Raw genomic sequence first — 20911 nt, forward strand, 5'->3', positions numbered from 1 at the left:
AGCAACAGAGTAAAAGAGGGCAATGCAAATAGTCTGGGTAGCCAATTGATTACCTGTTCAGGAGTCTTACGGCTTGGGGGTAAAAACTGTTTTTGCACTATTTGTTAGAGCTTGTAAGTAAGCATTTCACGGTGAGGTCTACACCTGTTATATTCGGTGCACGTGACAAATACACTTTGATTTGATTTTCCAGAGAATTCTACGAAATCTTTTTGGCTCCAGCGTAAACCTATTTTCATGCCAATGCTTTCCCAGACTCTATGTACAGAGCCCTCATGACAGTGTTGTTAAACAGAGCTTTCCCAGACTCTATGTAAACAGCCCTCATTACAGTGTTGTTAAAACAGAGCTTTCCCAGACTCTATGTACAGAGCCCTCATTACAGTGTTGTTAATAAAAGACAAGGACCCTCTATCCTGCTTGTTGGATTTCCACTACAAAATAATTACCATATTGCTCGCCGAAAGACTAAACACTCTTCTTCCAAAAAATAATAAAAGCTGACCAAACTGGATTTATCAGAGACATGTAGTCTTCTGATAACATTTGCCGTCTTCTTGATATTATTGATCAAGTAAGCTCACAGAAGACCCCTGTCCTGCTGGCTTCAATGGATGCTGAGAAGGTGTTCCACGCCCCTGTCCTGCTGGCTTCACTGGAGGCTGAGAAGGTGTTCCACGCCCCTGTCCTGCTGGCTTCACTGGAGGCTGAGAAGGTGTTCCACGCCCCTGTTCTGCTGGCTTCACTGGAGGCTGAGAAGGTGTTCCACACCCCTGTCCTGCTGGCTTCACTAGAGGCTGAGAAGGTGTTCCACGCCCCTGTCCTGCTGGCTTCACTGGATGCTGAGAAGGTGTTCAACAGGATGGAGACAAGGATGCTCTCTATCCCCCCTGCTCTACTATTTGGGGGCGGAGCCTTTGGAGGAGTTGATGAGGAGCAATCCAAGTATTTTGAATGTTTCTGCAGACGACCTTCAGTACAGAATGATGTCTTACTCTACATATCCAACCCTGAGAAATCCCTCCCTCCCATCCAATCTAGAATGATCTCTGAACCTGGATCTCCCTCCCAATCAGCTTAGTGGGAAGAATCAATGTTATCTGTATGAACATCCTCCCTAGATTTCAGATGCTCCCATGTTATCTCCCAGTTTATTTTTTCAAAACAACCAACCAAAGCATCACCAAATTTATATAGGCAATAAAAAAACCTAGGATCAAGTTCTCCACTCTATTGAAACCTGAATCTAAGGGTGGTCTTGCCCTTCCCTGGCTTCAATTATACTACTGGTCTACCCAAATATGCACATGCTAACATGGGTCACAAACAGACAAAACTCAATGTGGATTCAGATAGAGGCCCAATCATGTGGTTCATTGCCCTAAACTCAATTATATTCATGAATAACGTTAGTGAAGTGGGCAACATAGCCAAAACCTTTGTGATTGACAGCACTAGCATGGAAGAACTATAGGAAATACCTTGGCATTTCCTCCCAGATATGCTCTCACTCACCTATGGTATGCAACCCAGACTTGCTAAAAGCCCTGAGTGATGCCACTCACCTATAGTATACAACCCAGACTTGCTAAAAGACATGAGGGATGCCAACTTTAATCTTTGGTGTATTCTGGGGATCAAGACCTTTTCAGACCTGTTTCATCACAACATAACTACACTGAAATCCTTTCAAGAGCTCTGCAGTGAATTCAATGTGCCAACATCATTAAAAAAAAAATATCTTCAAATTAGACACGTCATTTCCTCATTCACTTCCAAGGGAGGTTTAGAGCTCAGCTGAATGAAGTTGAGACCCTTCTTGCTACAGGACAATCCATCAAAGACTAAATCTCCTTTATCTATAGACTAATTTCTGAGAATGTGGGCTCCTCCTTTACTACGGTGAAAAGAATCTGGGAAAAGGATCTCTGTCTGACTATCAGTGATGAGTTATGGTGGATGTTTGCTACAAGGTATACTGCTCCTCTACGAATGTAAAAATGAAAGAATCTAATTACAAATGTTTATACACATGTTATTACACCCCAGTGAGACTCAATAGAATGAATACAGACATTTATCCTGATTGTAAAAGATGTACCTCTGAAAGTGGAACCTATATGCATGTATTTTGGAGTTGTAGAGAGATTACCAGATTTTGGCAATCTATACATACTGCTATACACTAAATACTAGATGTACAGTTTGATATGAACCTGTGTCTTTATGTTTTGAATGCTGAGGATGTTTTTATATTTAATACATTTTAGAATAAGGCTGTAACGTAACAAAATGTGGAAAAAGTCAAGGGGTCTGGATACTTTCCGAAGGCACTGTACATGTTGTGTAAGCTGCTGTAAAAACTCATTATTTGCTCATTGTCTCAGCTAAAGCTGGAAATAGCTAACATGATCACAGATAGTGCTGCTGCACATTTGTTGTTTGTTTGGTTTTCTATTGTATTTTATTATATTATTTATGTCAGACACGTCTGTGAATGTGGAATGTGTTTTGTTTGTTGATTGGGAAAAACATGAAAACGTAATAAAACTTTAAATAAAACAACAAAAGAAATACACACCTCAGTGTTGAAATTAGGAAATTTATAACAAATGTAAATGTCTTGTAAATATTGTACTGTACAGTATCATATCTTTAATCAATGTAAAGAAACACATTTTCCTTTTTCTACATATATTTTCTACTGTACATTGAAAACTAGTAAACACTGTGTTGAGTATTGTGAAATAAAGCGTTAAAACACACACACACACACACACACACTGTGATTACTGTTCATACGTGGGCAGAATGACTGACTACTAGTTTCATCAATAACCATTTAGCCACACAAGTCAAAGGTCTTTCAGCTGGGGCTTGTTGACACTCTATATCACTATATGACTTATTTTGAGAAGGCATATTTCTGTTTTACTTTGATGATGGGATTTCTAAAAATTATTAATCATTCACATAGTTTCATATGTAATGATTAGAATACTATATTATGAATATATTTAAAAAATTACTTTAAGCCAAAATGCAAAGGTAAATCATTTATTGGTATGAGTTGAATGCATCTTTTGTCCTGTTTGCTGTGTCACATGGTTATTATAGGACCATAGAAATCAGATAAAAGTGATCATGTGGTGAATCAGATTGATTTACCACCTCATTGTTTGGCTGCGATCTACACGTGTCCCAGTTATCAGAAGGCAACGGATTACTATGAGCCAGTGAGAGCTGACTGACAGCTGGTGAGAGACGACTAACATGTACTATTTAACCTGGTAGTAAAGTCAACTTCCTGGTCTCCTTGCAGCTGAAAACCCATCAGAGTACAGAGCTGCTGATCCAGTCAGAGAACGACGGCGTCATCAATGACTGGTACAGGGCACTGATGGACACCATCAGCACAAACATGAGTCCACACACACACACACACACACACACACACACACACACACACACACACACACACACACACACACACACACACACACACACACACACACACACACACACACACACACACACACACACACACACACACACACACACACACACACACACACACACACACACACACACACACACGTGAGCACTCATACCATCATTGAAAACAAGACAAAGGTCTTTCAGGTGGGGCTTGTTGATACTGGATTTTATTATATTTGTTTTTGCTGAGACAGCAAATTTCTGCTTGACCTTTTGTTATGGAAAGTTTTATGAAACTATTTGTATACTGACATAACTAATGATTAGAATAAATGTTCTTGAAATAATAACACATTAAACCAAAAGCCAAATGTAGATCAGTATAAGTTCAGTCCTTGAAATACACTTATTGGCAATATTATACTGTAGCTACAACATTTGATGAATAAATGCAGATTTTCTCTCAGTACTGTCATGAATTTATCCTGCTCTACCTGGAAGACTAGTGAACACTGTGTTGTGTAATAAAGTACCTGGAAGACTAGTGAACACTGTGTTGTGTAATAAAGTACCTGGAAGACTAGTGAACATTGTGTTGTGTAATAAAGTACCTGGGAGACTAGTGAGCACTGTGTTGTGTAATAAAGTACCTGGAAGACTAGTGAACATTGTGTTGTGTAATAAAGTACCTGGAAGACTAGTGAACACTGTGTTGTGTAATAAAGTATCAAAAGGCAGGAAAGATGACTAATGTCATATATGTTGTCTCTCTCACACACACTTTTGCCCATGTCAGCACTGATACCTTCAACCAAAAACACGCACACTGTTCAGCCATACATGTACACAAAGCAAAGTTTGTTCAGGTTATACTTGTTTGTACTTCATTTCATTATATGAGGTTTATGCTGAGACAGCACATTTCTACTTGACCTTTGATGGCTAATATGATTAAATAATGCTTATACTTGCATAACTAACTTAGGTAGATCATTTTAATCTCCCTAGAACACGTTTATTATCATCTTTGTTCTGTTTGCTGTGTCACATGGTTATTACAGGACCACAGAAATCATATAAAATAATCATGAGGTGAATCAGTTTGATTTATCACCTTGTTGTTAGACTTCATATCTACACGTGTCCCAGTTATCACCAGGTCATGGTTTAAGAGGACAGGGGAGCTGCGGTGAACAGCAATCTTCAAGTCTTTCCACAGATTTTCAGTGGGTTTCAGGTCTGGGCTGGCTGGGATACTCAAGGACTTTCACATTCTTGTTCTGAAGCCATTCCAATGTTTGTTTGCTGTATGCTGGGATCATTGTCCTGTTGGAATATCAATCTTTGCCCCAGTCTAAGGTCGTTTGCACTCTGAAGCAAGTTATTATCAAGGATTTACCTGTATTTGGCTCCATTCATTGTTCCCTCTATCCTTACCAGTTTCCCTGATGCTGAAAAGCATCTCCTATAGCATGATGCTGCCACCACCATGCTTCACGGTAGGGATGGTGTTAGATGGGTGATGAGCTGTGCCTGGTTATCTCCAGACATAGCACTTTGCATTCAGGCCAAAGAGTTACATTTCTGTATCATCAGATCACATAATATTTTGCCTTACGCTCTCAGAATCTTTCACATTACTTTTTGCAAACTCCAGGTGTGCTCTCATGTGCCTTTTTCTCAGGAGTGGCTTCTGTCTGGCCACTCTCCCATTAAGCCCAGATTGGTGAAGTGCTGTAGAGACTGTTGTCCTTCTGTCAGGTTCTCCCATCTCAACCAAGGAACTCTGTAGTTCTGTCAGATTGGTCATTGGGTTCTTGGTCACCTCCCTGACCAAGGTCCTTCTTTCTCGGCTGCTCAGTTTGGTCAGAAAGCCAGCTCTAGGCAGAGTCTGGAATGTTCCATATTTGTCCTATTGATGGAGATTACTGTGCTCTTCGAAACATTTAACACTCTAGAAATTGTTTTATAGTCTTCACCAGATATATGTCTTATCACAATTCTATCTCAGAGATCTCCAGATAGTTCCTTGGACTTAATGGTATAGTTTCTTCTCTGACATGCACTATCAACTGTGGTACATTATATAGACAGGTGTGTTTCTTTCTAAGTTATGTCCAAACAATTGAATTGGCCGCAGATGGACTCCAATCAAGTTGTAATGACATCTCAAGGATGTTAAAAGGAAATTAGATGCACCTGAGCTCAATTTGGTGTATCATAGCAAAAGGGTGTAAATACTTATGTAAATTACAAATGTATGTATTTCAGATTCAATGAAACACAAATTCTCCCCAATTTTGTCATTTCAAATTACGATCTTGTCTCATAGCTGCAACTCCCCAATATGTGACATTTTTACCTGGACTCTAGCAACAGCCGCAGAAAAAGCCTCCAAGAAACAGCTACCTTCAGAAAAAGCTAGCGCCTATTCCAAATCAAATCAAAGTTTATTTGTCACGTGTGCCGAATACAACAGGTAGACCTTACAGTGAAATGCTTACTTACAGGTTCTAACCAATAGTGCAAAAAAGGTATTAGGTGAACAATAGGTAAGTAAAGAAATAAAAACACCAGTAAAAAGACAGTGAAAAATAGCAGCAGCGAGGGAAGAAAAATAGCGAGGCTACATACAGACACCGGTTAGTCTAGCTGATTGAGGTAGTATATACAGTCGTAGCAAAAAGTTTTGAGAATCACACAAATATTAGTTTCCACAAAGTTTGCTGCTTCAATGTCTTTAGATATTTTTGTCAGATGTTACTATGGAATACTTAAGTATAATTACAAGCATTTCATAAGTGTCAAAGGCTTTTATTGACAATTACATGAAGTTGATGCAAAGAGTCAATATTTGCAGTGTTGACCCTTCTTTTTCAAGACCTCTGCAATCCGCCCTGGCATGCTGTCAATTAACTTCTTGGCCACATCCTGACTGATGACATCCCATTTTGCATAATCAATGCTTGGAGTTTGTCAGAATTTGTGGGGTTTTGTTTGTCCACCCGCCTCTTGAGGATTGACCACAAGTTCTCAATGGGATTAAGGTCTGGGGAGTTTCCTGGCCATGGACCCAAAATATCAATGTTTTGTTGCCCGAGCCACTTAGTTGCCTTATGGCAAGATGCTCCATCATGCTGGAAAAGGCATTGTTCATCACCAAACTGTTCCTGGATGGTTGGGAGAAGTTGCTCTCGGAGGATGTGTTGGTACAATTCTTTATTCATGGCTGTGTTCTTAGGCAAAATTGTCAGTGAGCCCACTCCCTTGGCTGAGAAGCAACCCCACACATGAATGGTCTCAGGATGCTTTACTGTTGGCATGACACAGGACTGATGGTAGCGCTCACCTTGTCTTCTCTGGACAAGCTTTTTTCTGGATGCTCCAAACAATAGGAAAGGGGATTCATCAGAGAAAATGACTTTACCCCAGTCCTCTGCAGTCCAATCCCTGTACCTTTTGCAGAATATCAGTCTGTTCCTGATGTTTTTCCTGGAGAGAAGTGGCTTCATTGCTGCCCTTCTTGACACCAGGCCATCCTCCAAAAGTCTTCGCCTCACTGTGCGTGCAGATGCACTCACACCTGCCTGCTGCCATTCCTGAGCAAGCTCTGTACTGGTGGTGCCCCGATCCTGCAGCTGAATCAACTTTAGGAGATGGTCCTGGCGCTTGCTGGACTTTCTTGGGCGCCCTGAAGCCTTCCTCATAACAATTGAACCGCTCTCCTTGAAGTTCTTGATGATCCGATAAATGGTTGATTTAGGTGAAATCTTACTGGCAACAATATCCTTGCCTGTGAAGCCCTTTTTGTGCAAAGCAATGATGACGGCATGTTTCCTTGCAGGTAACCATGGCTGACAGAGGAAGAACAATGAATCCAAGCACCACCCTCTTTTCGAAGCTTCCAGTCTGTTACTCGAACTCAATCAGCATGACAGAGTTGATCTCCAGTCTTGTCCTCGTCAACACTCACACCTGTGTTAACGAGAGAATCACTGACATGATGTCAGCTGGTCCTTTTGTGGCAGGGCTGAAATACAGTGGAAATCTTTTTGGGGGATTCAGTTCATTTGCATGGCAAAGAGGGACTTTGCAATTAATTGCAATTCATCTGATCACTCTTCATAACATTCTGGAGTATATGCAAATTGCCATGATACAAACTGAGGCAGCAGACTTAGTGAAAATTAATATTTGTGTCATTCTCAAAACGTTTGGCCACGACTGAACATGTAGATATGGTTAAAGTGACTATGCATATATGATGAACAGAGAGTAGCAGTAGCGTAAAAGACGGATTGGCAGGTGTTGGGTGGCGGGACACAATGCAGATAGCCCGGTTAGCCAATGTGCGGGAGCACTGCTAGGTCGGGGCAATTGATCTAGTATGTACATGAATGTATAGTTAAAGTGACAATGCATATATGATAAACAGAGAGTAGCAGCAGAGTAAAAGAGGGCAATGCAAATAGTCTGGGTAGCCAATTGATTACCTGTTCAGGAGTCTTACGGCTTGGGGGTAAAAACAGTTTTTGCACTATTTGTTAGAGCTTGTAAGTAAGCATTTCACTGTAAGGTCTACACCTGTTGTATTCGGCGCACGTGACAAATACACTTTTGATTTGATTTGATTTTCCAGAGAATTCTACAAATCTTTTTGGCTCCAGCTTAAACCCATTTTCATGCCAAAGCTTTCCCAGACTCTATGTACAGAGCCCTCATGACAGTGTTGTTAAAACAGAGCTTTCCCAGACTATGTAAACAGCCCTCATTACAGTGTTGTTAATAAAAGACAACGACCCTCTATCCTGCTTGTTGGATTTCCTCTACAAAATAATTACCAAATTGCTCGCCAAAACAGACATGTACTCTTCTGATAACATTCGCCGTCTTTTTGATATTATTGATCAAGTAAGCTCACAGAAGACCCCTGTCATGCTGGCTTCACTGGAGGCTGAGAAGGTATTCCACACCCCTGTCTTGCTGGCTTCACTGGAGGCTGAGAAGGTATTCCACACCCCTGTCTTGCTGGCTTCACTGGAGGCTGAGAAGGTGTTCAGCAGGATGGAGACAAGGATGCTCTCTGTCCCCCCTGCTCTGCTGGTTGGGGGTGGAGCCTTTGGAGGAGTTGATGAGGAGCAATCCAAGTATTATGAATGTTTCTGCAGACGACCTTCAGTACAGAATGATGTCTTACTCTACATATCCAACCCTGAGAAATCCCTCCCATCCAATTAGGAATGATCTCTGAACCTGGATCTCCCTCCCAATCAGCTTCGTGGGAAGAATCAATGTTATCTGTATGAACATCCTCCCTAGGTTGAACTATTTATTTCAGATGCTCCCATGCTATCTCCCAGTTTATTTTTTCAAAACAACCAACCAAAGCATCACCAAATTTATATAGGCAATAAAAAACCTAGGATCAAGTTCTCCACTCTATTGAAACCTGAATCTAGTGGTGGTCTTGCCTATCCCTGGCACCAATTGTACTACTGGTCTACCCAAATCCACAACATGATAACACGGATCACAAACAGACAAAACTCAATGTGGATTCAGATAGAGGCCCAATCATGTGGTTCATTGTCCTAAACTCAATTATATTCATGAATAACATTAGTGAAGTGGGCAACATAGCCAAAACCTTTGTGATTGACAACACTAGCATGGAAGGACTGTAGGAAATACCTTGGCATTTCCTCCCAGATATGCTCTCACTCGCCTATGTTATGCAACCCAGAATTGCCAAAAGTCCTGAGTGATGCCATTCACCTATAGTATACAACCCAGACTTGCTAAAAGTCCTGAGGGATGCCATTCACCTATAGTATACAACCCAGACTTGCTAAAAGCCCTGAGTGATGCCTCTCACCTATAGTATACAACCCAGACTTGCTAAAAGCCCTGAGTGATGCCTCTCACCTATAGTATACAACCCAGACTTGCTAAAAGCCCTGAGGGATGCCTCTCACCTATAGTATACAGCCCAGACTTGCTAAAAGCCCTGAGGGATGCCTCTCACCTATAGTATACAACCCAGACTTGCTAAAAGCCCTGAGGGATGCCACTCACCTATAGTATACAACCCAGACTTGCTAAAAGTCTTGAGGGATGCCACTCACCTATAGTATACAGCCCAGACTTGCTAAAAGCCCTGAGGGATGCCTCTCACCTATAGTATACAACCCAGACTTGCTAAAAGCCCTGAGAGATGCCTCTCACCTATAGTATACCAGTCAGATTTGCTAAAAGCCCTGAGGGATGCCTCTCACCTATAGTATACAACCCAGATTTGCTAAAAGCCCTGAGGGATGCAATTCACCTATAGTATACAACCCAGACTTGCTAAAAGAACTGAGCGATGCCAACTTTAATCTTTGGTGTATTCTGGGGATCAGGACCTTTTCAGATGTGTTTCATCACAACATAACTACACTGAAATCCTTTCAAGAGCTCTGCAGTGAATTCAATGTGCCAACATCATTTAAAAAATATATATCTTCAAATTAGACACGTCATTTCCTCATTCACTTCCAAGGGAGAGTTAGAGTTCAGCTGAATGAAGTTGAGAACCTTCTTGCTACAGGACAATCCATCAAAGACTAAATCTCCTTTATCTATAGACTCCTTTCTGAGAATGTGGGCTCCTCCTTTACTACGGTGAAAATAATCTGGGAAAAGGATCTCTGTCTGACTATCAGTGACGAGTTATGGTGGATGTTTGCTACAAGGTATACTGATCCTCTACTAATGTAAAAATGAAAGAATCTAATTACAAATGTTTATACACATGTTATTACACCCCAGTGAGACTCACTAGAATGAATACAGACATTTATCCTGATTGTAAAATATGGACCTCTGAAAGTGGAACCTATATGCATGTATTTTGGAGTTGTAGAGAGATTACTATATTTTGTCAATCTATACATACTGCTATACACAAAATACTAGATGTACAGTTTGATATGAACTCGTGTCTTTATGTTTTGATTGCTGAGGATGTTTTTATATTTAATACATTTTAGAATAAGGCTGTAACGTAACAAAATGTGGAAAAAGTCAAGGGGTCTGGATACTTTCCGAAGGCCCTGTACATGTTGTGTAAGCTGCTGTAAAAACTCATTATTTGCTCGTTGTCTCAGCTAAAGCTGGAAATAGCTAACATGATCACAGATAGTGCTGCTGCACATTTGTTGTTTGTTTGGTTTTCTATTGTATTTTATTATATTATTTATGTCAGACACGTCTGTGAATGTGGAATGTGTTTTGTTTGTTGATTGGGAAAAACATGAAAACGTAATAAAACTTTAAATAAAACAACAAAAGAAATACACACCTCAGTGTTGAAATTAGGAAATTTATAACAAATGACTCAGGATGAAAATGTAAATGTCTTGTAAATATTATACTGTACAGTATTATATCTTTAATCAATGTAAAGAAACAGATTTTCCTTTTCCTACATATATTTTCTACTGTACATTGAAGACTAGTAAACACTGTGTTGAGTATTGTGAAATAAAGTGTTAACACACACACACACACACACACACACACACACACACACACACACACACACACACACACACACACACACACACACACACACACACACACACACACACTGTGATTACTGTTCATACGTGGGCAGAATGACTGACTACTAGTTTCATCAACCACCATTTAGCCACACAAGGCAAAGGTCTTTCAGCTGGGGCTTGTTGACACTCTATATCACTATATGACTTATTTTTGAGAAGGCATATTTCTGTTTTACTTTGATGATGGGATTTAAAAAAATTATTAATCATTCACATAGTTCCATATGTAATGATTAGAATACTATATTATGAATTTATTTAAAAAATTACTTTAAGCCAAAATGCAAAGGTAAATCATTTATTGGTATGAGTTGAATGCATCTTTTGTCCTGTTTGCTGTGTCACATGGTTATTATAGGACCATAGAAATCAGATAAAAGTGATCATGTGGTGAATCAGATTGATTTACCACCTCATTGTTTGGCTGCGATCTACACGTGTCCCAGTTATCACAAGGCAACGGATTACTATGAGCCAGTGAGAGCTGACTGACAGCTGGTGAGAGACGACTAACATGTACTATTTAACCTGGTAGTAAAGTCAACTTCCTGGTCTCCTTGCAGCTGAAAACCCATCAGAGTACAGAGCTGCTGATCCAGTCAGAGAACAACGGTGTCATCAATGACTGGTACAGGGCACTGATGGACACCATCAGCACACACATGAGTCCACACACACACACACACACACACGTGAGCACTCATACCATCATTGAAAACTGAGACAGCAAATTTCTGCTTGACCTTTTGTGATGGAACATTTTATGAAACTATTTGTATACTGACATAACTAATGATTAGAATACATATTCTTGAAATAATAACACATTAAACCAAAAGGCAAATGTAGATCAGTATAAGTTCAGTCCTTGAAATACACTTATTGGCAATATTATACTGTAGCTACAACATTTGATGAATAAATGCAGATTTTCTCTCAGTACTGTCATGAATTTATCCTGCTCTACCTGGAAGACTAGTGAACACTGTGTTGTGTAATAAAGTACCTGGGAGACTAGTGAACACTGTGTTGTGTAATAAAGTACCTGGAACACTAGTGAACACTGTGTTGTGTAATAAAGCACCTGGAAGACTAGTGAACACTGTGTTGTGTAATAAAGTACCTGGAAGACTAGTGAGCACAGGAAAAATAACTAAGAATTTCATACATTTTGTCTCTCTCTCGTTGTCTCTCTTCTCTGTCTCTCTCTCAAACACATTTGTGCTCAAGTAAGTACTGATACCTTTAACCAAAATCATGTAAACATTGACACCATCCATGATCACAAGACAAAGGACGTTCAGGTGGGGCTTGTTGATAGTGTATATGATGATATGAGTTTTGCTGAGAGAGCACATTCCTGTATTACTTTGTTGATGAAACATATTTGATTGTAAATCATTCATTCAAATCAAATGTTATTGGTCACATACACATGGTTAGCAGATGCTAATGCGAGTGTAGCGAAATGCTTGTGCTTCTAGTTCCGACCGTGCAGTAATATCTAACAAGTAAACTAACAATTTCACAACTGCCTTATACACACAAGTGTAAAGGAATGATTAAGAATATGTACATATAAACGTAAGGATGAGTGAAGGCCGAACGGCATAGGAAGGAGCAGTAGATGGTGTAGGGTACAGTATACACATCCTGAGATGAGTAATGTAGGGTATGTAAACATTATATAAATTGCCATTGTTTAAAGTGACTAGTGATACATTTTTTACACCCAATTATTAATTATTAAAGTGGCTCGAGGTTGAGTCTGTATGTTGGCAGCAGCCACTCATTGTTAGTGATGGCTGTTTAACAGTCAAATGGCCTTGAGATAGAAGCTGTTTTTCAGTCTCTCGGTCCCAGCTTTGATGCACCTGTACTGACTTCACCTTCTGGATGATAGTGGGGTGAACAGGCAGTGGCTCGGGTGGTTGTTGTCCTTGCTGATCTTTCTGGCCTTCCTGTGACATCTGGTGGTGTAGGTGTCCTGGAGGGCAGGTAGTTTGCCCCCGGTGATGCGTTGTGCAGACCTCACTACCCTCTGGAGAGCCTTATGGTTGTGGGCGGAGCAGTTGCCGTACCAGGCGGTGATACAGCCAGACAGAATGCTCTCGATTGTGCATCTGTAAAAGTTTGTGAGTGTTTTTGGTGACAAGCCACATTTTTTCAGCCTCCTGAGGTTGAAGAGGCACTGTTGCGCCTTCTTCACCACGCTGTCTGTGATGTGTACGCTGAGGAACTTCAAACTTTCCACCTTCTCCACTACACTTCACTTCCAAACCTAATGATTAGAAGACTATATTATGAGGTAATAACCAATGTGACCAAAAGCCAAAGGTCATTATATTATAAACCTGCTATTGACATTTAGACATTCTATGTTCTGTTTGCTGTGTCACATGGTTATTACAGGACCATAGATATCAGATAAAAGTGATCATGAGGTGAATCAGTTTGATTTATCACCTTGTTGTTAGGCTTCATATCTACACGTGTCCCAGTTATCACCAGGTCATGGTTTAAGAGGACAGGATATAAAGGGGACAACTGAGACTCCAAAATAACAGCAGAAATAACCACAAGAAGAGGAAATCATCACCCAGGAATGAGAATGAAGAGTGTTATATCTCTGCTGGTGTTGCTGCACTGCTGTCTGTCTGGAGCCCAGGTCCACAAAGACAGTGATGGAGTCAGTGTGAATGAGATCCAGCAGGTTGACTATGAGGACAGAGAGAGCAGAGGGAATGACATTCAGACTGACAAACAGAGAGCTGAAGCTGCATTAACACACAGCCAGCAAACCTGCCAGCCTGACATCCACACTGTGCTGAGAGAGATGAGCACCATGATGGCAGAGCAGAGAGTTGAGCTGAGACACACAAAGACTGAACTGGGAGCCATGGAGGCCCGGCTGAGAGACAGTGAGAGCCGACTGGCAGACAGTGAGAGCCGACTGACAGCCAGTGAGAGCCGACTGACAGCCAGTGAGAGCCTTGTGGAGGAACTGAAAGTCCAGCTGAAATCCAAAGTGGAGGAACTGAGTAAAATGAATGAAGGTAAATCAGAATAATCTCTTTCATAGCTGTTGTTATTACACAAAGGTCTTAATCTGAGTCTAGGTAGAGACCCTAAGTGTATTTTATTCTAATTAAGATGACATCATGAGTCATTTAAACTAAATCTCACTGACTTGTTTATTGTTCATGTATCTGATTTCAGCACAAGCAGTGAAACTAAACTCCATGGAGACCCGTTCTAACATCACTGAGAGCCATGTTGAAGTTCTGAAGAGAAACAGTCAAGGTAATGGGAGGAAAATGAAGTATTAGTTCTGACAGTATTAATATATATATATATATGGTCTGAATGACTGACCTTATTGTTGATAACATGTCTAATCTACACCAACTAGTGTCCAGTTAGATAAAGTAGTGTTGACTCATCTCTGTCCCACAGACAGGAAGGTGGCTTTCTCAGCTTCACTAGCAGCACCTGGTCAACAAGGACACATTGGACCCTTCAACACTGGAATCACCCTGGTCTACAGAAATATCTACTCAAACATTGGCAATGCTTATAACCCCACTACAGGTCCACTATATTCATATCATCAGTATTTATAAGTCTGTGTGAAAACATAGTTATTAATAATCCTCTGTCCTCGTATCATCTCTGATGACTGTTTCTATGTGAATGTTGTGTTCTGATACAGGGATCTTCACAGCACCAGTGAGAGGACTCTACCTGTTCAGGTTTTACATCTATGGAGGGGCTGATCGTTCAGTTCCTACAACTGTTGTTTTGCATAAGAATGGACATCATGTAGCTATTGCACATGCTGACCAAGCTAGTGGTGAAATTAATTCCTCCAATGGAGTGTCACTGCTGCTGGAGGTAGGAGATGTGGTCTACATGCATCTCTGGGCTGGGAGAAAGATATTTGATGATGCAAATCGCCACAGCACCTTCAGTGGTCACCTGCTTTTCACCATGTAGGAGGATTATTGAAGGACTGTATCAGTTATCTGTACAGGAGAACATTCAGACATTTTAACAACATTGTCTTAGTGTTGAAAATTCTCCATTTACTCTCTAATGGTTCAAACTAAGGTAGTTCTCAAGGAGATAAGTAGGTGAAATATACAAGATACAAAATTACATATCGTATCCAAGTTTTCAAAATAGAAAAATAATAACAAATGATATTCAGAATGAAAATGGTAATTTCAAGTAAATATTATACTGTCTGACTTCTTTAATTAATGTATAAATGCTGATCCCCCCCCACCCACTTACGCCTGTTTTCTACTGTAAATTGAAGACTAGTAAACATTGTGTTGAGTATTATTGAATAAAGTGTTTATCAAAAGAATGACTCAAAGTATCATTATTACACAAGCACATGCATCATATCAAACTGTACACAGCGCAGGCATCCTCCTACCAGGCTGGATGCCCACTCTAGCACGGCATCTGCGAGGGGCTGGAATAACTCGCACTGGACTGTGCGTGCGTATGGGCGAGATTGTACGCACTTCAGCAAAACACGGCGCCCTCCACTCCATACGGTCTACCATATAAACACGGGTAGCTGGCTTATGGCTCATCCTTGGCCCAGCCAAACTACCCATGTGCCCCCCCCAAAAAAAAATATTGGGGGTGTCTCTCGTGCTTCTCCCTCTGCGCGTACAAGGCCTCGTACATCCGCCTCTCCGACCTTGACTGCCTCGATTTCCTCCCTTGGGCGACGGTATTCCCCAGCCTGGTGCCCAGGTTCAGCCCCGTCCAGAATTTCCTCCCAGGTCCATTTCTCCCGCCAGTCCATCTCGAAATCCCTTTGCTCCTTAAAATCCACCTGTTGCTCCTTCCTCCGCTGCTTGGTCCGTTTGTGGTGGGAGATTCTGTCACGATTGTCATCTGGAATGGAGGACCAAAACGCAGCAGGAATGTGGATGCTCATCTTGTATATTTATTTAAATAACAAGAACACCAAAAAACAACAAAACAAAATTAAACGAACTCACGAACAACGAAACAATCTTGTCAGGCACAATCAGCAAAACAAGAAACAATCTCCCACAAACACTACACCAAACAATTACCCATATATAGGACTCTCAATCAGAGGCAACGAGAAAGCACCTGCCTCCAATTGAGAGTCCAACCCCCCATTAACCTAAACATAGAAATACAACAAACCAGAAAGAACATAGAAATACCAAAACATAGAACATAGACCAAAAACCCGGAAATAATAAATCAAACGCCCTACTAAATAAACCACCACCCCGAACCACATAAAACAAATACCCTCTGCCACGTCCTGACCAAACTACCATAACAAATAACCCTTTATACTGGTCAGGACGTGACACATACTGAGAATTAGCTCCATGGATGCAATTCTCATGGCTTCCAAAGGGTGTCAGCATTCTATGTTCAAGGTTTCAGGCTTGTAACTTCAAAAAATGTCAAAAAGTTAAGTCCGGTTTTCATGCCAATGCTGGATAATTTTTGCAAAAACTGAGCTTTCCCAGACTCCATGTACACAGCCCGCATTACAGTGTTGCTCAAAAAAGACAAGGGCCCTCTATCCTGCTCATCCTTCCGGCCCATAATCTTGTTGGATTTCCATTACAAAAGAATTATCAAATTGCTCACCATAAGACTAAACTGTCACGACTCCCGCCGAAGTTGACCCCTCTCCTTGTTCGGGCGGCGTTCGGCGGTCGACGTCACCGGCTTACTAGTTGCCACCGAATTATGTCTCCTCCTGTTCGGTATGCGCACAGTGCAAGGCACCTAGACATCTGCCCAGAGGGAAATTACAACCCCTTCCCGTTCCGCAACGACCGTGGTCACACCTATCGGTGGATTTCGTGACGGATCTTCCCCCGTCACGGGGTAACACCACGATCCTGGTTGTTGTGGATCGGTTTTCTAAGTCCTGCTGTCTCCTTCCTTTGCCCGGTCTCCCTACGGCCCTACAGACTGCGGAGGCCCTATTCACCCATGTATTCCGGCACTACGGGGTGCCTGAGGATATAGTCTCTGATCGGGGTCCCCAATTTACGTCTAGAGTCTGGAGGGCGTTTATGGAACGCCTGGGGGTCTCGGTCAGTCTTACCTCAGGGTTCCAACCCGAGAGTAACGGGCAGGTGGAAAGAGTCAACCAAGAGGTGGGTAGGTTTCTGCGGTCCTATTGCCAGGACCGGCCGGGAGAGTGGGCATCATTTATCCCCTGCGCAGAGATGGCCCAAAATTCCCTACGACACTCTTCCACTAACCTTACCCCGTTTCAGTGTGTGCTAGGGTATCAGCCGGTCCTGGCACCATGGCATCAGAGCCAGATCGAGGCTCCTGCGGTGGATGAATGGTTTCGGCACTCGGAGGAGACATGGAACGCTGCCCATGTACGTCTGCAACGAAACATCAGGCGCCAAAAGGCGAGTGCCGACAGCCACCGCAGTGAGGCCCCGGTTTATGCACCGGGGGATCGGGTCTGGCTCTCGACCCGAAACCTGCCCCTTCACCTACCCTGCCGGAAGCTGGGTCCGCGGTTTGTGGGGCCATTTAAAGTCCTGAGGAGATTGAACGAGGTTTGTTATAGGTTACAACTTCCCCCTGATTATTATATTAACCCCTCGTTCCATGTGTCTCTCCTCAGGCCGGTGGTGACTGGTCCGCTCCAGCAGTCGGAGGTGCGGGAGGTTCCTCCGCCCCCTCTGGACATCGAGGGGGCCCCGGCATATACCGTACAAGCCATTATGGACTCCAGACGTCGGGCGAGGGGCCTTCAGTACCTTGTGGAGTGGGAGGGGTATGGCCCGGAGGAGCGAAGCTGGGTACCGGCGGAAGACATCCTGGATCCGTCATTAATCCAGGATTTTCACCGCTTCCGTCCGGATCGCCCTGCTCCCCGTCCTCCGGGTCGTCCCCGAGGCCGGTGTTGGCGCGCTGCTGGAGCCGCGCGTCAGGGGGGGGGTACTGTCACAACTCCCGCCGAAGTCGACCCCTCTCTTTGTTCCGGCGGCGTTCGGCGGTCGACGTCACCGGCTTACTAGTTGCCACCGATCGATGTTTCACTGTTCGTTTGGTTTTGTCTTTATTGTGTACACCTGTTTTGATTTTCTCTAATTATGTTCATTATTTAAACCTCTGCATTTCCTGTTTGTCTTGTCGGTAATTGTTTCCTGTTGTGTGTGAACGGAGGTGTTTTCTCCGCGTTATGTATTGTCCTCGGAGAAGATTTATTGATTATTTAAATAAACACGTTTGTTAACATTGATCCCTGTGTCCTGCGCCTGACTCCTCTACTTCTCCTAAAGATATTCATGACATAAACACTCTTCTTCCCAAAAAATAAGATCAAGTAAATGCACAGAAGATGGTGTTCCATGCCCCTGTCCTGCTGGATTCACTGGATGCTGAGAAAGTGTTCCACGCCCGTCCTGCTGGCTTCACTGGAGGCTGAGAAGGTGTTCCACACCCCTGTCCTGCTGGCTTCACTGGAGGCTGAGAAGGTGTTCAGCAGGATGAAGACAAGGATGCTCTCTATCCCCCCTGCTCTACTGGTTGGGGGCGTAGCCTTTGGTGGAGTTGATAAGGAGCAATCCAAGTATTAATAACCCTGTTGATATCTGTGTGTCTTAGACCAGGTGTTTAGATGCAGTCTGAGTGACCTCTGTATTAATAACCCTGTTGATATCTGTTTGTCTTAGACCAGGTGTTTGGATGCAGTCTGAGTGACCTCTGTAATAATAACCCTGTTGATATCTGTGTGTCTTAGACCAGGTGTTTGGCTGCAGTCTGAGTGACCTCTGTAATAATAACCCAGTTGATATCTGTGTGTCTTAGACCAGGTGTTTGGCTGCAGTCTGAGTGACCTCTGTAATAATAACCCTGTTGATATCTGTGTGTCTTAGACCAGGTGTTTGGCTGCAGTCTGAGTGACCTCTGTAATAATAACCCTGTTGATATCTGTGTGTCTTAGACCAGGTGTTTGGCTGCAGTCTGAGTGACCTCTGTAATAATAACCCTGTTGATATCTGTGTGTCTTAGACCAGGTGTTTGGCTGCAGTCTGAGTGACCTCTGTAATAATAACCCTGTTGATATCTGTGTGTCTTAGACCAGGTGTTTGGCTGCAGTCTGAGTGACCTCTGTAATAATAACCCTGTTGATATCTGTGTGTCTTAAAACAAGGTGTTTGGCTGCAGTCTGAGTGACCTCTGTAATAATAACCCTGTTGATATCTGTGTGTCTTAGACAGGTGTTTGGATGCAGTCTGAGTGACCTCTGTAATAATAACCCTGTTGATATCTGTGTGTCTTAGACCAGGTGTTTGGCTGCAGTCTGAGTGACCTCTGTAATATTAACCCTGTTGATATCTGTGTGTCTTAGACCAGGTGTTTGGCTGCAGTCTGAGTGACCTCTGTCAGAGAGAGATCACGTCCGTGCCAAGCTTCGTCACGATGTGCATCGACCACGTGGAAAACAACGGTAGGTGTGCTCCTCCTGTCTGAATATGTCTGACTCAGTTGTCTCTCATTGTAACAGGGGTGAGTTGAATGTCTGAATCAGTTGTCTCTCATTGTAACAGTGGTGTGATGAGTTGAATGTCTGAATCAGTTGTCTCTCATTGTAACAGTGGTGTGGTGAGTTGAATGTCTGAATCAGTTGTCTCTCATTGTAACAGTGGTGTGGTGAGTTGAATGTCTGAATCAGTTGTCTCTCATTGTAACAGTGGTGAGGTGAGTTGAATGTCTGACTTGTCTCTCATTGTAACAGTGGTGTGGTGAGTTGAATGTCTGAATCAGTTGTCTCTCATTGTAACAGTGGTGTGGTGAGTTGAATGTCTGACTCAGTTGTCTCTCATTGTAACAGTGGTGAGTTGAATGTCTGAATCAGTTGTCTCTCATTGTAACAGGGGTGAGTTGAATGTCTGAATCAGTTGTCTCTCATTGTAACAGTGGTGTGGTGAGTTGAATATCTGAATCAGTTGTCTCTCATTGTAACAGTGGTGTGGTGAGTTGAATGTCTGACTCAGTTGTCTCTCATTGTAACAGTGGTGAGTTGAATGTCTGAATCAGTTGTCTCTCATTGTAACAGTGGTGTGGTGAGTTGAATGTCTGAATCAGTTGTCTCTCATTGTAACAGTGGTGTGGTGAGTTGAATGTCTGAATCAGTTGTCTCTCATTGTAACAGTGGTGTGGTGAGTTGAATGTCTGAATCAGTTGTCTCTCATTGTAACAGTGGTGAGGTGAGTTGAATGTCTGACTTGTCTCTCATTGTAACAGTGGTGTGGTGAGTTGAATGTCTGAATCAGTTGTCTCTCATTGTAACAGTGATGTGGTGAGTTGAATGTCTGACTCAGTTGTCTCTCATTGTAACAGTGGTGAGTTGAATGTCTGAATCAGTTGTCTCTCATTGTAACAGGGGTGAGTTGAATGTCTGAATCAGTTGTCTCTCATTGTAACAGTGGTGTGGTGAGTTGAATATCTGAATCAGTTGTCTCTCATTGTAACAGTGGTGTGGTGAGTTGAATGTCTGACCCTGGCAACAGGGATTCAAGCCCCTGCTTGGCCGTCGGTCGGTGCCCTTAAATCCTTTTTGTGTCCCTCTGTATCCATCACCCTTTTTTCCCCAACCTTTATTTAACTGGGCAAGTCAGTTAACTTCTCTGGGCTAGGTGGGACGTGACCGTCCCACACTATTCAACAGCCAGTGAAATAGCATGGCGCGTTATACAAAACAGCAAAAATGTCAGAATTTCAATTTCTCAAACATATGACTATTTTACACCATTTTAAAGATACACTTCTCCTTAATGTAACCACATTGTCCAATTTCAAAAAGGCTTTACAGC

General features: G+C 42.4%; 2 protein-coding genes across 3 annotated transcripts in view; both read left to right on the forward strand.

Moving 5' to 3' along the window:
- LOC115156469 (uncharacterized) overlaps positions 1 to 20911 on the forward strand; it is a 39815-nt gene that overhangs the window by 9445 nt on the left and 9459 nt on the right. The window contains exons 3-5 of the mRNA XM_029703890.1: positions 1781 to 1784; positions 3940 to 4163; positions 12010 to 12086. Coding sequence (XP_029559750.1) covers positions 1781 to 1784; positions 3940 to 4163; positions 12010 to 12086 — 305 coding nt within the window. The remainder of the gene's footprint in view (positions 1 to 1780; positions 1785 to 3939; positions 4164 to 12009; positions 12087 to 20911) is intronic.
- Positions 13443 to 15396, forward strand: LOC115157478 (uncharacterized). Of its 2 annotated transcripts, XM_029705755.1 has the most exons (4): positions 13448 to 14101; positions 14265 to 14348; positions 14502 to 14636; positions 14758 to 15394. In XM_029705755.1, the coding sequence occupies exons 1-4, from the start codon at positions 13651 to 13653 to the stop codon at positions 15039 to 15041; spliced, it is 954 nt and encodes a 317-aa protein (XP_029561615.1). In that variant the 5' UTR covers positions 13448 to 13650; the 3' UTR covers positions 15042 to 15394. The 2 variants fall into 2 exon arrangements, with proteins under 2 accessions (XP_029561616.1, XP_029561615.1); XM_029705756.1 differs by lacking the exon at positions 14265 to 14348 and having other exon boundaries at positions 13443 to 14101; positions 14758 to 15396.

The sequence above is a fragment of the Salmo trutta genome, chromosome 21 (genome assembly GCF_901001165.1).
Source record: "Salmo trutta chromosome 21, fSalTru1.1, whole genome shotgun sequence".
Classification (NCBI taxonomy): Eukaryota; Metazoa; Chordata; class Actinopteri; order Salmoniformes; family Salmonidae; genus Salmo; species Salmo trutta.

What these genes read in the sequence shown, in the direction of transcription:
- LOC115157478 (XM_029705755.1), top strand. Translation starts at nt 13,651, where the DNA reads ATGAGAATGAAGAGTGTTATATCTCTGCTGGTGTTGCTGCACTGCTGT. An exon ending in ACTGAGTAAAATGAATGAAG is followed by an intron (nt 14,102 to 14,264) that starts GTAAATCAGAAT and finishes ATCTGATTTCAG; the next exon opens with CACAAGCAGTGAAACTAAAC. An exon ending in TCTGAAGAGAAACAGTCAAG is followed by an intron (nt 14,349 to 14,501) that starts GTAATGGGAGGA and finishes TCTGTCCCACAG; the next exon opens with ACAGGAAGGTGGCTTTCTCA.